Consider the following 19,667-nt stretch of genomic DNA (forward strand, 5'->3'; position numbering starts at 1 on the left):
AATGACTTTTTAAATTTTGAATTTTTAACTACACAAACCTAGTTCTTTAAATACAAATAACTTTAAAAGTTTGATTTTTTTAACTTTACAAACCTAGGCCTTTAATTTACGTTTCCTACGTCCGCCATCTCACAAGTCACAGTCAAAAGTGCTAGGCTTGCTGACTGATAGCAGCGAGGGGCTTCCCTGCCACCCGCGGGTACAGTACGAAGTTATATCTACTCATTAAATTTTAATGGATATTCCAACTTTGCTGAAGCCATACAGAATCGTATTAAAAGAATTGTTTATATAATTAAGAAAAATGCTAACTTGTATTGTAATTATAAAATGTGGGATTAATATTGTTTGATTAATATAATTTTTTATATATCATTCAGAATGTGTAGCACATTAGCAGATATTTGGATTTGATTATATTTTAGCTTTATATACTGTACAAGTATTTAGTTCATTCATGTCTTTTTTTATAAACTAATTGAGCAGTAATTTATCTTAATTTCTTTGCCTTGAGATTCTCTGTAGAAATGTAATTTAATGTCTGCTAATTGATTATTTTTTTATTATCATAATTGATTATTTATTGTTATTAGTTCACTATTTAATTTTTGAAATTTTGATCACTGTCATTCTTCATTTGCTCTTGCATACATCTTCCTCGAAGAGAAAATTGCATGAAGTCAGTTTCAGTCAATGTTAGATGCCTGCTTTCATTGCTGTTATGCCGTTACGTACATTTAGCACCTTATATTTTCTTCAGGGGTTTCTGCCTTAAAAGTTAGTGATTTTATTGTTATTAGTTCACTATTTAATTTTTGTAATTATTTTGATCACTGTCATTCTTCATTTGCTCTTGCCTACATCTTCCTCGAAGAGAAAATTGCATGAAGTCAGTTCCAGTCAATGTTAGATGCCTGCTTTCATTGCTGTTATGCTGTTCATACATTTACCACCTTATATTTTCTTCAGGGGTTTCTGCCAGACTTTCCAGAGGATGATTTGGAAGAAAAAACAAGAACATTGGAAATGTTCTTTATGGACGAAAACTTCCGTTATGGCACACCATTACGTATATTCCATGAACAACTCTCAAAAGGATTTTTTAATCCCGAAATAAAGAAAATGAGGGATATTCATAGGAAAATTCTCTTTAAAGAATATAGGTTAGTCATGTGTTTTATTACAAGCACTGGTAATATATCATGAAATTTCACAATGCATAAGAAATTATTTTGATTTGAAGCATGACTTTTTTTTTTTTTTTGCAGTTATTGTTATTTTCTAAATTGTGATGTTTGAGTTACTGTGATTAACATAGCCATCTTGTGATTTGAGAGAAAAAACTTCTGTGTTCTTTTTTGGCCATGTCAACTAACATTACTAGTTTGTTTATTTAATATTTTTATTTCATAGATATCGTCAAAAGCAGTACCTGCATCACACGCTAGAAGAAGTGTTAGTACGAAGGAAGAGAGTGCTAGATATAGTAAATAGTATGCCACCAGATGACATCCCAAAAATTCCAAGAATACCTTCGTTGGTATGTAGTATTTATACGGTTTGATAAATCATTCCCTTGACTTTTGCTGTACTGTATACCCAAGTACTAATAAATTGAAGTGCAGCCTTTGCTAAATTAACTGAAAATGAATTGTTGTTGTTATCAGGTAAATAAATCAGACACCGAGTCAAAACCTTTGGTGTTAGATCCTGGCCATTGTAGAAAAGTAAATCATGAGATTCATTGAGGGAAAGGGATGCCAACAGTATTAGGTTAAGCCTTCACTTCCCCAAATTTATTTTGCTGTTAGTTTTGAAAACCATGTCCTGTCAGACCTCCTATAGTCATTTCCGTGTTTCTTTCAATTTTTTTCTTGTTATATAGTTTGTTTACAAACATTCTTAGTGCTTTGTGTCTAAATTTTACATTTTATTTTTTTACTTTTTCTATATAACACTGATCATGTCTTTGCAACTAAAGCTTTCTCATTATCCATAGCTTTGTCTTTTGCAGTTATTCACTTGACACTACAATTGAATACAGATTTTACCCTGGATTTTATCTTCTTTTGGAAAAAATGCTTAATTTAGAGTATTAACTATTTTATTAACTGTTGTGTCATGATTTAACAAAGTTGGTTTTTGAAGAATGTAACAAGTTCACACTTGCATATTCAGATTTGCATGAGTGTTGCTTCGGGTTTAGTAATCAGAGATATATATAATCTGGAGTTCTCAGTGATTCAGTTGTATTGTTACCCAGATAACTTCAAGGAATAATTTAATAGAATTCATGTGAGTGATCTGAGGATTTGCCTATTCCCAGTTAGGGCTCCAAAGGTGTATTTCAGTCACCAGATAGGTAAGGTACCACTGATATCAGCTTAGCTGTCATATCCCATGATTGCTCAACAAAGGTATGCACAGGTATCTTGACATGATTGGCGGAGATATTTTGATAGCAGCTGGAAGAGTAGCATGGCAGTCCTGCTGCCTATTGCCTGTTGATTTACCTTTGTCACTAATGGTAAACAGTTACTCATTACATTTTAAGACCTTAGAAGCAATTATCTTGGGGTCTTATCCAGCTTTTTGCAGGTAGTAGGTTGGCCAAGGCACCAGCCACCCATTGAGATACTACCAATAGAAAGTTATTTGCATCTTTTAACTGGCCAGACAGTGCTACATTGGATCCCTCTATCTGGTTATGGCTCATTTCATCTTTGCCTACACATACACAGAATAGTCTCGCCTATTGTTAACACATTCTCCTATTTCCTCTTACATTTGACAACAGTGAAATTACCGAAAAATTCTTCTTCAATCAAGAGGTTAACTAATGCATTGTAATTGTTCAGGGGCTACTTTCCTCTTGGTAAGGGTAGAAGAGACTCTAGCTATGGTAAGCAGCTCTTCTAGGAGAAGGACACTCCAAAGTCAAACCATTGTTCTCTATTCTTGGGAAGTGCCATAGCCTCTGTATCATGGTCTTTCGCTGTCTTGGGTTGGAGATCTCTTGCTTGAGGGTATACTCAGGCACACTTTTCTGTCTTGTTTCTCTTCATCTTGGTATTTTGAAGTTTTTATTTTCATGTTATTTTCAAGTTTTTTTATAGTTTATATATGAAAGATTTATTTTAATGTTATTATTGTTCTTAAACTTGTAGTTTTTCCTTATTTTCTTTCCTCACTTGGCTATTTTCCCTGTTGGGGCCTTTGGGCTTATAGCATCCTGCTTTTCCCATTAGGGTTTTAGCTTTGCAAGTAATTATAATAAAAATAATCTCTGGAAGATTAACTTTGCAGTTAACACTTTGGGTTTCGACCAACATCAATTTTATATGTTGATGTTGTATATTACAGAACAGTATTTTCATGTCAAATTGATTATAGACTTACTGTAATTTAGTTGCAGTTCTCTCGCCCAAGGTACGCCATTGCAATTGGAGTTTTTTTTTATTTATACTGCATTTGCAGAGACTTTGGTACCTATAGTCATGAACTTCTCTTTAAGTTGTCATGATAAGGCATTATACAGTATTGATTACTCTGTTACTATAGTTCTCTTTTATCATGTACAAAGTTTTTTTAATACTGTAGCCATTTTTCATGGTATTTGGAATTTCACTCTTAACGCATATATATTATTCATCTGTATTGAAGAAATTGCTATGATAAACAAACTAATTGATTGTACTGTATATAGCAATTTTTGACATGTCACACCTCTTGAATTGGGAATGGCCTTAGGCTTCAACATTTAACGTAAATTTTGTAACATTTTATATTGCTTTAGTATAAGGACTCTGCTCATGTCACTCATGAAATTGAATCTATTTTAGCACAATAAGAAGAAAAGCTCCCGAATATCTATAGAATATTGTACAAAGAAGAGGTATTTCCGAGAGTTGGCAGCAATACGTGCCGAAGTCGGTGATACAAGTGACCTATCGGATGATGAAATCTATCCAGGTAATATTTTTTTAAAAGTTGATAATTGTTATGGAAAAGTTTTTCTTTCAAGTTGTAGAAGTATGTTTTCTTTTTAGAGAATAATGTTTTAGAATGACAGTTTTTTTATTTTCTTATTTTAGTGAAATGTAAAGCGAACATTGAAATTAAATTTAGATGGCTATATAGTTAAAATGTACAAGGGAGACTTTCAAATTGAGTATTCTTACAGAAGGTCCAGGAGCTTCCCTTAATAAGAAGCAGCGTCGTCAGCTGGGCGGTCTTGAAGGCTCCCTCCCATCAGATCTTCTCCCTATCAGAGCCACGCATAGTAGTGGGTCTTTAGCTCTCGACTTGGAATTGAAGATAACCCCTACTAGTAATCCTTTGGATCTCACAGATGATCACTTTCGAGCTATGATGTCAGCACACAGATTGAGAAGAAATAAGAGAGAAGTAAGTTTATTTTGTGTGAGGGTTCAGGTAAAAAGGTAAATGAATTTCATAGGTAGTTAGTACAATGCAAAAGTTAGAATCTATATCTTGGCACATCTATTTCTTATGAATCAAGGTGTAGTTAGTGCTTGGATGGTTTTGTTGCCAAGTATTTCTTGGTGGATTTGTTGCTGGTAGTTTTTTTAAATTTTAGTTTTATCTTTCCTATGCAGTTTTGCTTCAGAGATTCATATAATGTAGTCATTGAATAAAGCAAACAAATAGATTATTTTTTCATGAATAGAAAAAATTTGTTTCTAGTTATCTTTGTGGAAGAATGGCCAGGTATATTACTATTGGAAACTACAAGTTCTTTAGAAATAGTGATTGCGAGATGACCTTAAGCTCTTACAAAAAATAGCAAGTTTGTTCGTTTTAGGACTTGTCTGATCTAACATGAAAATAATTTTCTTTGGGTTATGTATTGTTTTTCAATTAATGAAGAATGGTGTGATATTTAGAACATATATCAGTCAGTTGGTAGGGAAGTTTTAGGACATATAGTTACAAGGAGAAAGCCATGGATATCAAATGATACTTGGGATACTATAAAAGGAGACGGACAAAAATTCATTGTTGAAAGTTTTCGAGGAAGTAATGAAATTAATGAAATCTCTACTGGGGCAAAGAAGAAAAAGCATATACCCATCAAAAAGAGAGATGGATCTGTTATAAGAACTGAGGATAAAGAAAGGCAATGTTGGATGGAACACTTTAGTGAGGTCATAGATAGGAGATATGAAGGGATTAATTTGATTGATATACCTGAAGCTGAGGAAGATTTTGATGTTCCCATGAATAAATACTGTGTGTTTGAAGTCGAAGCTATCCTAAAATTATAAAAGAGATGGAAAGCCTCTGGATACGATGGAATAACTGCCGAGATGATACTGGCGAAAAATAAAGCGACTCCCAGACTACTTACAAGATTATTTTGTAGAATGTGGCATGAAGAGGCAAAACCTGATGAATGGGAGTTAGGAGTGTTGGTGAAAACAGCAAAATAAGGAGACCTGACTGATTGCAATAATTACAGAGGCATAACACTTACGTCAATTGTTACGAAAATATATAGTATGTTTATTCTAAAGAGATTGGAGAGAAAGGTTGATGAAAAACTGAGAGATGAACAAGCAGGTTTTAGAATAGGTAGAAGTTGCATTGACCAAATTTTCATTTTGAGACATGTTTTACACCAATGCGTAGAATATAGAAATCCCCTTTTGGTGGCATTTGTGGACGATGAAAAAGCATTTGATAGTGTGCACCGGCCAATTTTATGGAGAGTCCTGAGTTATTATGGAATTCCTCTTAAATATATAAATTTTAAACATCTGACTTACCTGGTAGTTATATATATAGCTTTAGCTCCTTTACGGCACGGCAGAAATTTCCAAACTCGCGGCAATCGCCGATTCGGTAGCCAGGTGTACCACCAGTGCACCCTCTAGCCAGGTATCTGGAACCATTCCAGTGATTCTTCAGATCTTCCCTGCCGCCGCATGGGCAACATCGTTGGATTTTTCACTCGCTGTAACCTGTATAATTGCAGTTATCTTGGTGATGTACAATTTGCCTTTTCCTTTCACTCTTTTGGTTTTTTTGTTTTATTTTGACTGAGAGTTGGTGGTTGGAATATGATTGCTATGTTCGTAGCTTGAAAGGGGTAGGATTAGGAGTTTTTTCCCCCTACTGTAAAACTAACGAACCTACTCTTAAAAACATGATGGCGGAAGGAAATCATTCCGTCAACATTATGACGTCACAAATCAGGTGACGTAATCTACGAAGTATGACTTGCAAAATTCTTGCAAGGAATGAAAAGGAAATACCTACTTACAAAACAAAGTATTTAATTTTTATAATGTAAAAGGAATATATTATTTTTAAGAAAATATTTGTCCCATTAGTATACTTTCTTTAGATAATCATCGATCTATTTTCAGAGTTTAAATAAAACTAGCGTACAGTTAAATTTACGCTATGTAGTACTCATGACGATCGATACAGTCCCACAAATTACTTTGTATCGTTATTTATTTCTTCGATATTGGGAATTCTATTATTTATCGTATCCTATTGCATTCTCATTTAAGCCCTGGGCGAAAGAGTATAATCTCTCGCAGCGGGCAGGTCTAAATTATGGTCTGAGGGTGAAAGAGTTTAAAAGGGCAAGTTTCAGTGCTAAATCTGTGCAGTGGAGGGTGCGTCTGCTCGTACCTGTCGTTCTCCTATCCCTAGACCCCTTCCAAGCTCCCCAAACCCTGGGAGAAGGAATGTCGATCGGCGAAAGGAAACGGAGGCGTTAGCGCCCGAGCAGACGTCCCGTCGAGCGTTCCTGTTGACGCTTCCCAGAATGCTCGCCCTCGCCATGGGAAAGGCAAGGTAAAAGTGTTATCTTCGCCGTCGGATAACGCAGCTCACAGACGCGGCTGGCGTCTTACGTATTTCCCTTCCTGCTAGACAAGAGATTCCTGCTAGACAAGAAGAGAGTTGCTCGTCAGGACGCCGAGCATTTAGATTCTTAATGCCATAACGCTAGCGTCAGAAAGACGCCGAGCGTTAGAAGTTGGTCTACATCACGTCAAGCGTCGAGTAGTTGGAAGCATGACACCTAACACCGAGTGTCAGAGCATTTGACGGCAAGCTACTAACGCTGCTGTAAGAGTTAGACACAATGTTTGACACTGAGTGCAACTTCTAATGTCTCTCTTGTTGGACGAGCGAACGTTATAGTTCCGACCGTCTAGATCGCGAACGTCATAGTTCCGAGCGTCTAGATCGCGAACGTCATTGTACGAGAGTCAAGCATTGGAACAACGTGACGCCAGGCTTCATGATATCGCGAGTGCTTGACGCCGAGCGGCGTAATGACGATCCTCTTGCTAAACGTCTAGAAGCTGATCCGCATGACACCGAGCGTCAAGCAGTTAGAGCATCAACTAGTTAGACGTGACGTCGAGCGTTAAGCTGTTAGACGTGACGCCGAGCGTCAAGCTGTTAGACGTGACGCCGAGCGTTAAGCTGTTAGACGTGACGCCGAGCGTCAAGCAGTTAGACGTGACGTCGAGCATCATGCAGTTAGTCTTGACGTCAAGTATCAAGCAGTTAGACGTGACGCCGAGCGTAAGAGCCTCGGACGTCGTGATGACGTCAGTCGAGCCGAGCGTCGAGATCGCGAACGTCTTGGTTCCTATCGTAATGATCGCGAGCGTCAAGCGTTGGAACAACATGATGCCAGCCCTAATGGTGTTGGACCCATTGACGCCAGAAGTCAGGACTTTGAGGAGCTGACTCCTAGTAAACAAGACGTCTTTACCTCGGTTAGAGACTTGTAGGAGGAAGGGATCGACGATCTCCTTCCCCCTACTCATTTTTTAGAGGAAGTCTCGAAGGAGAAGATCCTGAGATCCTTCATCCTTCGGTTGACTTATAGGAACTCATGAGAGTTTTTACTGAAGAGTTTCCGAATTATTTTGTGCCTGCGGCTTCTCGTTCCCCGCCTTCAGAGTTTACGCGAGGGAAGGCGTCGAAGGAGTCTCTGTTTACAAAGATGGTGTTGTCTTGATCATCTAAAAGAGCTTTGAGGATGATGGGAGACTGGATGCAATCCAAGAAAGACCAGGGAAAGACTGTTTTCTCTTTCCCCCCCGGCTAGATTGGTCTCCAGATCTAGTGTTTGGTACGAGACGGGAAAGTTCTCGGCTTAGGAGTTCCTACCTCTGCCCAAGGAGACTTTTCGAGTCTAGTAGACGCTCCCCGTCGGATGTCCATGAGAAGGACCAAAATACTCTGGTCAACGTCAGAGCTTGATCATCCTCTCAAAGGCGTCTTCAGAGCTTGACTGAACTCTGGGAGCCTTGGGGAAGAAGGTTTCTGCCTTGAAGGATGTGGACACTGATAGTCTCAGCCTCATTATGTTAGGCATGGATAAAGCCTTAAGAGACAGTTCCAATGAGTTGGCAGCCCTTTTCTCACTGGGGGTCCTTAAGAAAAGAGCCCAGATGTGTTCTTTTATGTTCGTTGGGGTTACACCCATTCAGAAGTCAGAATTGAGATACGCGCTCTTTTTTATTCCTCTCTTTTTCCTCAAGAGTTAGTCAAAGAAGTCTCTTCCGCTTTAGCCCAAAAGGCCACACAGGATTTGGTGTCTAAAACAGCAAGGAAGGTGTTGCCTACTTTTTTATCAAGCTGCACAGACAGCTGTAGGAGCCAGACTAAACAACTTCTGACAACTTGGGAGAGGAGAGGAGCAGACCTTTGGTCCGTACAGTTACTAAAGGAGGGATGCGAAATCTTTTTTCTAGGGAGACCTTTAATAGTAACTCCGATAGATCTCTCTGCCAGATACAGAGAGGAGTCAAAGAGACAGGCTATGCAACATCAAATGTCTCTCTTATTGGAGAAGGAGGCAATAGAAACCAGTCCTGGATGTAAGTGCTCTCAATGCCTTCGTTCAGAAGACAAAGTTCTCCATGGAGACATCAAAATCAATCGTAGCAGCAGTAAGAAAGGATGACTGGATGGTTTCTTTAGACCTCCAGGATGCTTACTTCCACATCCCCATCCATCTGAACTTCAAGCAGTACCTGAGGTTTGTATATAAGGAGGAAGTTTTTTCAGTTTTGGGCTCTTTGTTTCGGCCTAAGCACCGCCCCTCAAATAGATGGCGCGTCTGCCAGGACCCGTCGTTCTTAGAGCCATAGACCTCTTTCAAGCTCCCCAACCCCTGGGAGAAGAAATGTCGAATGACGAAAGGAAAGGAGAGGCGTTAGCGCCCGAGCACTCGTCCCCCCCGAGCGTACCTGTTGACACTTCACAGGACGCTCGCCCTCGCCATGTGAAAGGCGAGGTGAAAGTGTTTTCGTCCTCATTGGATGACGCAGCGCCCAGACGGGGCTGGCGTCTCGCATCTTGACCTCTGAAGAGGAAGATTGCCCCTGTTCAACAGCGTCGTGTCATGATACCTCAGGCTCCAGGTTGCAGCCATAGGAGCAGTCCGGAGCGTGTCCTACTCAGAGCTCATTCCAGCAATCGCTGCCTAGAGGATCTGCAGATGACGTCGAACTTATCAGAAGAACTGGGTCTTCTGATAAACAGTTTCAAGTCTCAACTGACACCATCCCAAGAGATCATTTATTTTGGGGATGGAGATTCAGAGTCAAGTTTTTTTGGGCTTTTTCGTCTGCTCGAGTTGAAGCTTCATTGCTTTCTAGAGAAACGGAAGTGTTCTGTGAGAGAGTGGATGAGTCTGCTAGAACCCTCTCCTCGTTGGAACTATTTGTCTCCCTGAGAAGACTGAATCTTCGCCCTCTTCAGTTCCACCCCAAACGCCATTGGAACAAGGGAAAGGAAATAGAGACAATATGCATCTCTATTATGGAATCCGTAAAGATTGCCTTTAGTGGTGGAACGATCCTGTCAAACTTCAAGAAGGTCTTTCCTTGGAACAGAGGAACCCAGACCTTGTGTTGTGTTCCGACGCCTCGGACTCAGCGTGGGGAGCAACACTGGGCTAGATGGAGATCTCGGGTCTCTGATCAAAAAGATGGGAGATCCTCCGCATAAACCAGAAGGAGCTGTTGGCAGTCCTGTTGTCCCTCAAAAGCTTTGAAAGGTCAGTACTGAACAGAGTGGTGCAGGTTAACGCCTACAATTTTACAGCGTTGGCCTACATAGCCAAACAAGGTGGAACCCACTCAAGGTCTTTTTACGAGACTGCGAAAGTTCTTCTTTACTGGACAAAAGAGAAGAATGTTTATTCAGGGGGAAAGGAACGTGATGGCAGACAGTTTCAGCAGGAGAGGTCAAGTTCTGTCCATAAGAATGGACGCTTCATTAAGAGGTCTGCAAAACCTGTGGCGGTTTTTGGGTCGTCCTTGTGTAGACCTGTTCGCAACCTCAAAGACGAAGAGGTTGGAGACTTACTGCTCCCCAGTACCAGATCTCGAGGCAGTCCACCTAGGCGTTTTCCTTCCCTCCGTTCTAGATTGTACACAAAGTGAAGCAAAAAATTTGTGTCACACGAGGGAACCAGATTGAATCTAGTGGCCCCTTTTTAGCCCTCAAGAGAGTGGTTCACAGAGGTACTAGAATGGATGGTGGAAACCCCGAGAAGCCTTCCTTTAAGAGTAGATCTACTCATACAACCCCACTTGGAAAGATACCAACAAAACCTCCAAGCTCTTCGTCTAATTGCCTTCAGAATATCGAAAAACTCACAAGAGCTAGAGGTTTTTCGAAGGAGGCAGCTAGGGCGATTGCAAGAGCAAGGAGGTCTTCGATCATCAAGGTTTTTAGAGAATAGTGCAGAGTCAACTCTGTTTTCTCTTCCAGTACCTCTGTGACTCAGATCACTGACTTTTTGTTATATTTTAGAAGGAAACGTAGGTTTTCATCTTCTTCCATCAAGGGATACAGGAGAATGCTAGTGGCCTTCTTCAGGCATAGGAACTTGGACCTTTCTAATGATAAAGACCTACAGGATCTTCTCAATTCCTTGAGACATCTAAGGAACACCACCAGGAATCACCAGCTTGGAATCTGGATATAGTCCTGAAGTTCCTAATGAGTGACAGGTTTGAGCCCTTGCACTCAGCTTCGTTTAAGGACCTCCCTATGAAGACTCTCTTTTTGGTCAGTCTGGCGACAGCTATAGGGGTCAGTGAGATTCATGCCTTTAACAAGAACATAGGCTTTAGGAATAACAGAGCTATCTGCTCTTTGCAGCTAGGTTTTCTTGCTAGAACGAACGCCTTTCTCAACCCTGGCCCATGGCTTCTGAGATTCTGAACCTTTCGGATGTGGTTGGTGAGGAATTGGAGAAGGTCCTGTGCCCAGTAAGAGCCCTGAAGTTCTACCTGGAAAGAACGAAAGAGTTACGAGGCAAGTCAGAAGCTCTTTGGTGCTCGATCAAGAAGCCTTCGTTACATATGTCGTAGAATGAACTATCCTTCTTCATCATGCTCTTAATAAGAGAGGCTCATTCACATTGTAGTGAGGCAGACCTCAAGCTTTTGAAGGTCAAGACACATGAAGCTAGAGGTGGGGCAACTTCCGTAGCCTTCAAACAGAAGAGTTCTTTACAAAGCATTATGAACACAAACTTCTGGAGGAGTAAATCTGTGTTCACCTCACACTATTTTGAACGTGTCCAGAATCTCTATGAGGACTGCTACACTCTGGGACCATTCATAGTAATGAGTGCAGTAGTGGGGGAAGGTTCTACCACTACATTCCCGTAACCTGATACCCTTTTCTTCTCTTGGAACTCTTATTTTTATGGTTGTTTGTGGAGATTGGACGACAATCTTCCACAATCATTGATTTTAGTCAGGTGGTCAGTTTGTTCCTTGAGAGCGCCCGGAACAAGGGTATTGGAGGAGGTCCTGTCTCATAAAGGTTTTTAGACTGGTTTGACAGCTCCTAGAGGTCTTCAGCCCCCTGGGTGGATCGCTGGATCTCTTGAGGAAAGCGGACATAATGAGGCAGGAATTCATTGAAGTCAGCTTCCTTATCAGGTACGAACCCTTAAGCTTGTTTATTAACTCTTAAGTAAATTCTAACACTGATGGCTGTCTCTGACCCTCCACCAAGGGTGTCAATCAGCTATATATATAACTACCGGGTAAGTCAGATGTTCAAAAATGATATTATCATAATAAAATAAATTTTTGAACATACCCATTATATATATAATTTAATTCCCTCCCTCCTCCCCTCTAGAGACCTATGGGCATGGAAGATCTGAGGAATCACTGGAATGATTCCAGGTACCTGGTTAGAGGGCGCACTGGTGGTGCACCTGGCTACCCAATCGGCGATTGCCGCAAGTTTTGAAATTTTTGCCGTGACGTCAGCGACTAAAGCTATATATATATAACTACGGGGTAAGTATGTTCAAAAATTTATTTTTCATGAAAATATCATTTTGATTAAGCTTGTTGATGAACATAGTAAGTACAAAGTTAATGTTAGTGGAGTCCTATCAAGTGAATTTCCAGTGAACAGTGGAATACTACAAGGGAATGTGTTGTCACCTATGTTGTTTATCCTCCTCATGGATTTTGTAATGCATAGAACAGTTGGAGATTGTGGAGAAGGATTGGACTGGATTGGTAATAGGAAGTTAGCTGACCTAGAGTATGCTGATGATGCTGTCCTTGTTAGCAGGACACCACAGGATTTGCTGTGCTTGCTTACCAGAATGCATGAAATATCATAGGAGGTTAGGCTCAAGATAAATAGAAGAAAGATGAGGTAGAATCATTTAAATATTTAGGAACTATGATCTCTAATACAGGGTCTTTAGAATTAGAGTTTAATGAAAGATTGAAGAAAAGCAAATCAGATAATGGCTAGGTTAAATAAAATTTGGAAAACAAATTGCCTGAAATTACACACAAAAAGCAGGCTATATATCAGTTTAGTGAAATCAGTGTTACTGTATGGACATGAGTCATGGTATGACAATGAAACAATATCCAACAGATTTTGTAGATTTGAGAACAAAGCCCTCAGAAGAATATTGGGAGTTAAATGGCAGGACAGGATTAAAAATGAAACTATAAGAGAGATTACTCAAGTGCCATATGTGGATGAAATCATGGTGAGGGGCAGATGGAGATGGTTTGGGCATGTTCTTTGCACTCCTCAAGAGAGATTAGTTAACCAGACTTTCAACTGGGCTCCTCAAGGCACTAGAAGAGATGGAAGACCCGAACCTACTGAGGACTATGATGCGTAAAGTAAGAGATGACGAATGGCGAAGTATTGATTTAAAAGTTCAAGATAGAGACGACGGGCGAAAACTAACGGAGGCCCTTTGCGTTAATAAGCATAGGAGGAGAAGATGATGATGATAAAAAAAGAAATAATAAGAGAATTTCCAATATGCAACTTTTTGTATATAGTATAATCTTTCAAATGATTTTTAAGTGAAAAAAAAGCTAGTCGAGAAACAAAAAGTCGAGTTTGAAGTGATCCCAAAATCATGTTTTAATGTAGTTGAGCCATGCTTCGTAAAGATGATAATATTGAGCATTGTAATTGCTTTCTGTATCTACTTCCCTCCATCTGGTAAGGGTTTAATTTGACAATTTATTTTTCAAAGGTAAGATTCATGAAAAAACAATTTTCCCTCATCCCTGTACTGTAGTTACTTGGCATGCCTTATCCTCAACTGTCTTCATGGTACTTGGTAGGTGGGTAGTATTTTACCAGTCTAGTGAGGGAAATTTCTATATTCTTTATTAGCCTGAGGTCATGAAGTTGGCACTTCTTGATTAATAGCATTTTACTGTTCAAAGGTAAATGTGGAAATAATAAATGTTGGGGTGAAAATACTGTTGAATTTTCTGTTTTTATATGTTGTTAAAAGTACTTTTCTTTCTTTTGTCAGACCTCAATAGACCTCGACACTCGGGGTATTACACTTCAAGATGTGGTTACTCGAGCTCAAATTCAAACTAAAAGACCACCACAGAGATCTTCCCTGTCTCCATTGACTCTTGAAAAGCCAAAGAAAAAGTTGAAAATTAAAAAGGAATTACCTGTTCCCACTGTTCTATCCGATCTTCCCTTGAACATAAAGACTGAACCACCAAGTGATTCAGAGTCGTCGTCCTCGTCTTCATCCTCATCATCTGGAAGTGAATCGGATGAACCAGATATAAAAAAAGAGATGCCAATTGTATCTCATAGTGCTAAGAAAAGGTAATAACTGTTTCTTTTTATGTTAACAAATAGTACATTAGATAGATTATATTTTATATCTGGCTTTATTTGGATAAACCATGTGCCAGTTACTTAAATTTATTTATGAGATCAGATTTATTGAAATATTGTGCTTCAAAGTGTTAGGAAGATTGTAGTTTTAGAGCTTTTCAGACATTTTGTTAATATTCATCTTTTTTATACGTATTAAGGTTAATAACAAAGACTGAAGAAGTCAAGCCAGAACCAGGAGATCCAACATCTGCATGTGAAGATATTGATATTGGTGGTTTAGGCGTTGAACCGTTAGGAACCGATGAAATGATAAAGACTGAAGTGAAAGAAGAACCTATGGAAGACCAAGTTACTGCTGCAATAGAAACTTCTTCAGAACTCACTGCTGCTTTGGAGAGCATAGGGTATGTCTTCTGAATGTTATGTTATAATGTACAGTAGTCCCTGCATGTACCATCAGTTTATGTCTTTACAATATTCTGCTGTTCATATCTGGTATCACTTCATGTGTTTTGTGTCCCTGGGTTCCAGTGGAAACCTCTTTGAAAATTTTTACTTTCAGATGTGATCATTGTTGGAAGACTTGATATATAGTTTGCCCCCAATTTGAGGGTGTACAGGTTATTTGAATCTGAAAACATGCCTGATAAATACATTTTTTCTAAATCCATAAAAATCACAAAATTAGAAATTTAACAAGTTAGTCAACGACTTAACTTTTTTTCTGGGAAGACGAATCCGCGTTGACTGTGTTATTCCACGCACTAGCTCCGCTCAAAGTCAGTCTATATCTCTGAACTCTCTCCCTCTCTCTTTCAAATATAGAGTAGTATCATTGAATAGGTAAATTAAACAAATATGATAGATGATAATTCATTCTACTGTATATCCTAATCACAATATTGAGAAAAAATATAACATCTTAAACGTTAAAATCCTCTCTCTCTCTCTCTTCTCGAGAAAAAATATAGCATCTTAAACATTAAAGTCAGTCTCTCTCTCTCTCTCTCTCTCTCTCTCTCTCTCTCTCTCTCTCTCTCTCTCTCTCTCTCTCTCTCTCTCTCTCTCTCTCTCTCTCTCTCTCTCTCTCTCTCTCCTCTCTCTCTCTCCTCTCTCTCTCTCTCTCTCTCTCTCTCTCTCTCTCTCTCTCTCTCTCTCTCTCTCTCTCTCTCTCTCTCTCTCTCTCTCATATGTTATTTTTTTTGGGGGGGGGGGGGGGCATTCCAACTTTGAGGAGACTTGACTGTTGGTTTGGGAGCTCTTATGGTAGGTTAGGAACAGAAAGGATGGAAGTCACCCAGGATTAAGCGGATGCAGCAGCAGGTGGGTAACTATCAGCCACCCTCCCCCTTTTTATGCTATTGGTCACAAAGCTAATAATTATAGAAATTAGATTACTGTATTAGCCAAGATTTCCAAATATACGCATTAGACAATATCACAGAGAAATTAATCATGAGTGTGAAATTGAAGTTATAGCACAAATGTGCCAAATTAACAAATGGTGCATAGACTTCAAAGAAAGGTGCTCTGCAAACATGCACCGCAATAGTGTATAACTGTTCGGTGAGCAGGAACAGGAAATAGAAAAATTGAAAAATGAAAACCAAGAACTAAGAAAATAATAGATAGAGATCATGTCCAAGTTTCAGCAGATAGAAATAAGGAACAAAGAATTCATAGATAGTGTAGTAGGAAATGAGATTACTATCCAAGAAATACAAATCAAGGGAAAATCAAGGACAGGACCTAGAGAGGAAATAACCAACAAAAGCTGAGAGTTCATGAAACCCACTAGAGGAAAGGTAGCTAAGGCCAAGAAGAATAAGCAACAGCCTAGAAATGTAACTACCACCAAAAACAGGTTCACCTCCCTAACAGAGGAAGAAGAAGAGGCATTGTTAAGTGGAGACACTTTGGTAAAAGACCATGAGGAGCACTTCGGCTTCCAAAAGAGGAGAAAGGTCAGGTTCTATCCAGGTGCCAACGCACAGAAGATAGAAGTAGTTAGGAAAACTACAACAGAGAACAAGATCACTATTATTGTTCAGGCAACTGGAAATTTCCTATTCTTAAGAAAGGATACTGCTGGGTAAACAGCTAGAAAAAAACTGTTGAAACGGCTAGAAACAAGACCAATAATACTATAGTTGTAGGTATTCTCCCAAGACAATGACCGCCACTTCACCCTCAGTAAGTCCATAGGGATAAACGAAAGGCTTAAGACCACATGCCAGGAAATAAAGTTAAATTTATAGATCTTTGGGACACTTTCTATGGCAAGAGAAAATTATACAAAAGAGACGGAATAAACTTTAGTGAAGAAGGTAAGAGTATACAGAAGCAAACTTAACCTCAGCCTGTACAATTACTTAAACACAGTAGATGGGGAACAAACTAGACCCTTTGAAAATTCTCCATAAACAATCAAAGGAAATTTGGCTGAAAACTTGGATAATATAGATAGAATTATAGCTAAAACAAGTAAATCAGGAAAAGGTAGCAAAGCCACAGAGGAAGAGAAAAAATGTTAGAAAATTTCCTGAGTGGCACACTTCAATGCTCAGTCAGTTAGAAACAAAATGGAAAACTTCAGGGCAATGATAGCTAGTGAGAAACTAGATGTCATCGGCATTACCGAGACCTGGATTTGTAACTCCAAATTTTACTTTTTTTTCTTGATTTTTCAAGAATTTTAATACGGTACAGTATTCATCATCATCATCATCATCTCTTACTACGCCTATGAACACAAAGGGCCTCGGTTAGATTTCGCCAATCGTCTCTATCTTGAGCTTTTAATTCAAAACTTCTCCAACTCTTCTAGTGCCTTGTGGATCCCAGCTGAACATTTGGTGAACTAATCTATCTTGGGGAGTGCGAAGAGCATGGCCAAACCATCTCCATCTACCCCTCATCATGATCTTATCCACATATGGCACTCGAGCAATCTCTTATAGTTTCATTTCTAATCCTGTCCTACCATTTAACTCCCAGTATCCTTCTGAGGCTTTGTTCTTAAATCTACTAAATCTATTGGAGATTGTGTAGTAATAGTTTCCAATTTCTCATTATAAATTTCTTGTTTTGGCTTGTGCTTTTTAAAATTCTGCTTTACAATATTTGGCAATTTCTAACTCTTAATTTCTTGTTTTGACTCTCATTCTTTATCAATTTTTATGTGGATAAGAAATTTTGTGGCATTTAGCATTTTTGCGTTGTAAGAAATTCACAATTACCAAATGTGGATAAAAAAAGTTGACTGCTATTGGAGGAGCTCCTCTGTGTGTAGTTCTGATAAAATATTGAGAGTTCTTTCTCTATAACAATGTTCTCCACCACTAACTGAATCAGTTATTGTACACTTTCTAGACACTGAGTTGCCTTATTTTTTTTAACCTTTACATTTTGTTTTGACGAGAAACCTATCGAGAGACGACTGCTTTTGCCTTTTTTTTTAAATGACTCAAAATTGTGTAAAAATTCCTTGGCTGGTGTATCAGCACTGTATTACCTATTTCTTGCATTGCATGTTAAGATCATTGAATTGGTCCACAAAAAATCCCTGTACAGCGCGAAATGTCGCTCACGTACCAATGGATTGCCCGTAGCCCAATTCAAATTTTTATGCTCCTATTCCGATTTGCTCATGCAGTATTCAAAGTTACTTGTAACCTAAGGTACTGCTGTAAATAATTACACTGATATACCTAGGAATCAGTAAATGTAATCCTCTTTGATGCTGGTGGATTTTGTTTTTTTAATACCTTATTTTTCTAACAATTTAATTTCTAAATGAATGAGTATTTTAATCTTTAGAGATTACCTCATAGGTTATTATTTCCAGGGCATGCATAGCTCCAGAGTTGACTCAGGAAACACACATCTGCTTCTTCAGCTTGATTCGAGATATTATTTGCTCTACTGGGGAGCAGCGCATGACCAGAGCACAGCTGGAATCCAGTATAAGAGTGTGGCAAGAGTCTGCCATCTCGCCTCTCAACGAGTGGTACTCTCTTGTTCCGTCTTGGGTTAACATTCTTCCGTCAGCTATTAATTTCCTTTGTGGGCATTTCACAGGTAAGAAATCAACTCTGGGGTTTGGCTTATAAGGGTAAGGTTTTCACTCCTAAGTAATATGAATAAGTAGAATATTCATATTGATTAAATGTCAAACTGAATCAGGCTATATGATATTTTCACTATTACAGTATTGGTAGTTACTGTTGGTGATAAATCACATATTCATTCAACTACAAGGGTCACAATTGGTAATCTTAATATTCCTATAGCCTCTGCCTTGGAAATTTGGAATTCTAAAGAACTTTATATGAATATTGAAATTTCTTGTCAGATTCTTAAGATAATGTGTTGTATGTATTTATTGATTTATGAAGTTGTAGTCTGAAATGTTGGTATTGTTCGAATACGTAATTTGTAAATAAGCAAATATTTTTTTTTACTTGTGTGTCTGTTTCAATATCTGTGTTTAGTGGGTAAGTACTAAATTTCTTGGCAATATTGAGTATGCTTTTATTTTTGTATTTTCTGAAAATGATGGTATGCATGTGTAAAGTAGTTCCATAAATTAAAGGTATTTTGAAAATCTTAAGTATACTGTTAATGGAGGTGTAATAAATACATTTGATCCAAGTTGCTACTGGATTTAAAATACTTTTAGCTTACTTCTCTGAAAGATATTTGAGATGAAAAAAAGTTACCTGAAACGGGTTACTGTAATCCAATCTCATGCTGTGGTCATGCCATACAATTGGCTAGTTTTCTTTTACTTCATGTGAAAGGAATTGACAACTTTACATTTAACTGTAGAATATGCTATGTATGCTCAAGAAATTTTCTTTTTATTCAAGATGTGCAGCCAGCAGACTTTGTCCCATACATAGAGTACAAAAGTGGGCTAAGAGTGTACCAGTGGATTGGAGCTGGGAGAGACAGTGATGGTCACTTGGAGCCCCTAGCACAGTTCTGGCTGGCAAATAAGTAAGTGTTGTTTCAACAAGTAGATTGCTTTGTTTTATCTAGTCTAGTTTATGGATTATTTATCATTGTTTAGTTGTGAATTGCAAAGATAGCTTTAGTTTCCACAAAGAGAAAGATTTTGTAGTGGTGGGATATTGACCTAGAAAATCTGTAAATGAAGAAAAGAATAAATAGAAACAGGTTATGTAGCTTTAGTTTTATATAGAGAAGAATGTGGAAGGAAAGCTTAAATGTTTTGTGGACCTGGAAATGTGTATGCCACAGTACCACCAAGAGGGTTAGTCTATTAGTGTTTATATATATATATATATATATATATATATATATATATATATATATATATATATATATACAGTGAACCCTCGTTTATCGCGGTAGATAGGTTCCAGACGCGGCCGCGATAGGTGAAATTCCGCGAAGTAGTGACATATTTACCTATTTATTTAACATGTATATTCGGACTTTTAAAACCTTCCCTTGTACGTAGTACT

General features: G+C 38.5%; 1 protein-coding gene across 1 annotated transcript in view; it reads left to right on the forward strand.

The window, feature by feature from the left end:
- LOC137652746 (nuclear factor related to kappa-B-binding protein) overlaps positions 1 to 19,667 on the forward strand; it is a 126,821-nt gene that overhangs the window by 12,620 nt on the left and 94,534 nt on the right. The window contains exons 3-10 of the mRNA XM_068386152.1: positions 970 to 1,163; positions 1,414 to 1,540; positions 3,843 to 3,972; positions 4,184 to 4,407; positions 13,847 to 14,160; positions 14,373 to 14,579; positions 18,023 to 18,255; positions 19,047 to 19,176. Coding sequence (XP_068242253.1) covers positions 970 to 1,163; positions 1,414 to 1,540; positions 3,843 to 3,972; positions 4,184 to 4,407; positions 13,847 to 14,160; positions 14,373 to 14,579; positions 18,023 to 18,255; positions 19,047 to 19,176 — 1,559 coding nt within the window. The remainder of the gene's footprint in view (positions 1 to 969; positions 1,164 to 1,413; positions 1,541 to 3,842; positions 3,973 to 4,183; positions 4,408 to 13,846; positions 14,161 to 14,372; positions 14,580 to 18,022; positions 18,256 to 19,046; positions 19,177 to 19,667) is intronic.

The sequence above is a fragment of the Palaemon carinicauda genome, chromosome 14 (assembly GCF_036898095.1).
Source record: "Palaemon carinicauda isolate YSFRI2023 chromosome 14, ASM3689809v2, whole genome shotgun sequence".
Classification (NCBI taxonomy): Eukaryota; Metazoa; Arthropoda; class Malacostraca; order Decapoda; family Palaemonidae; genus Palaemon; species Palaemon carinicauda.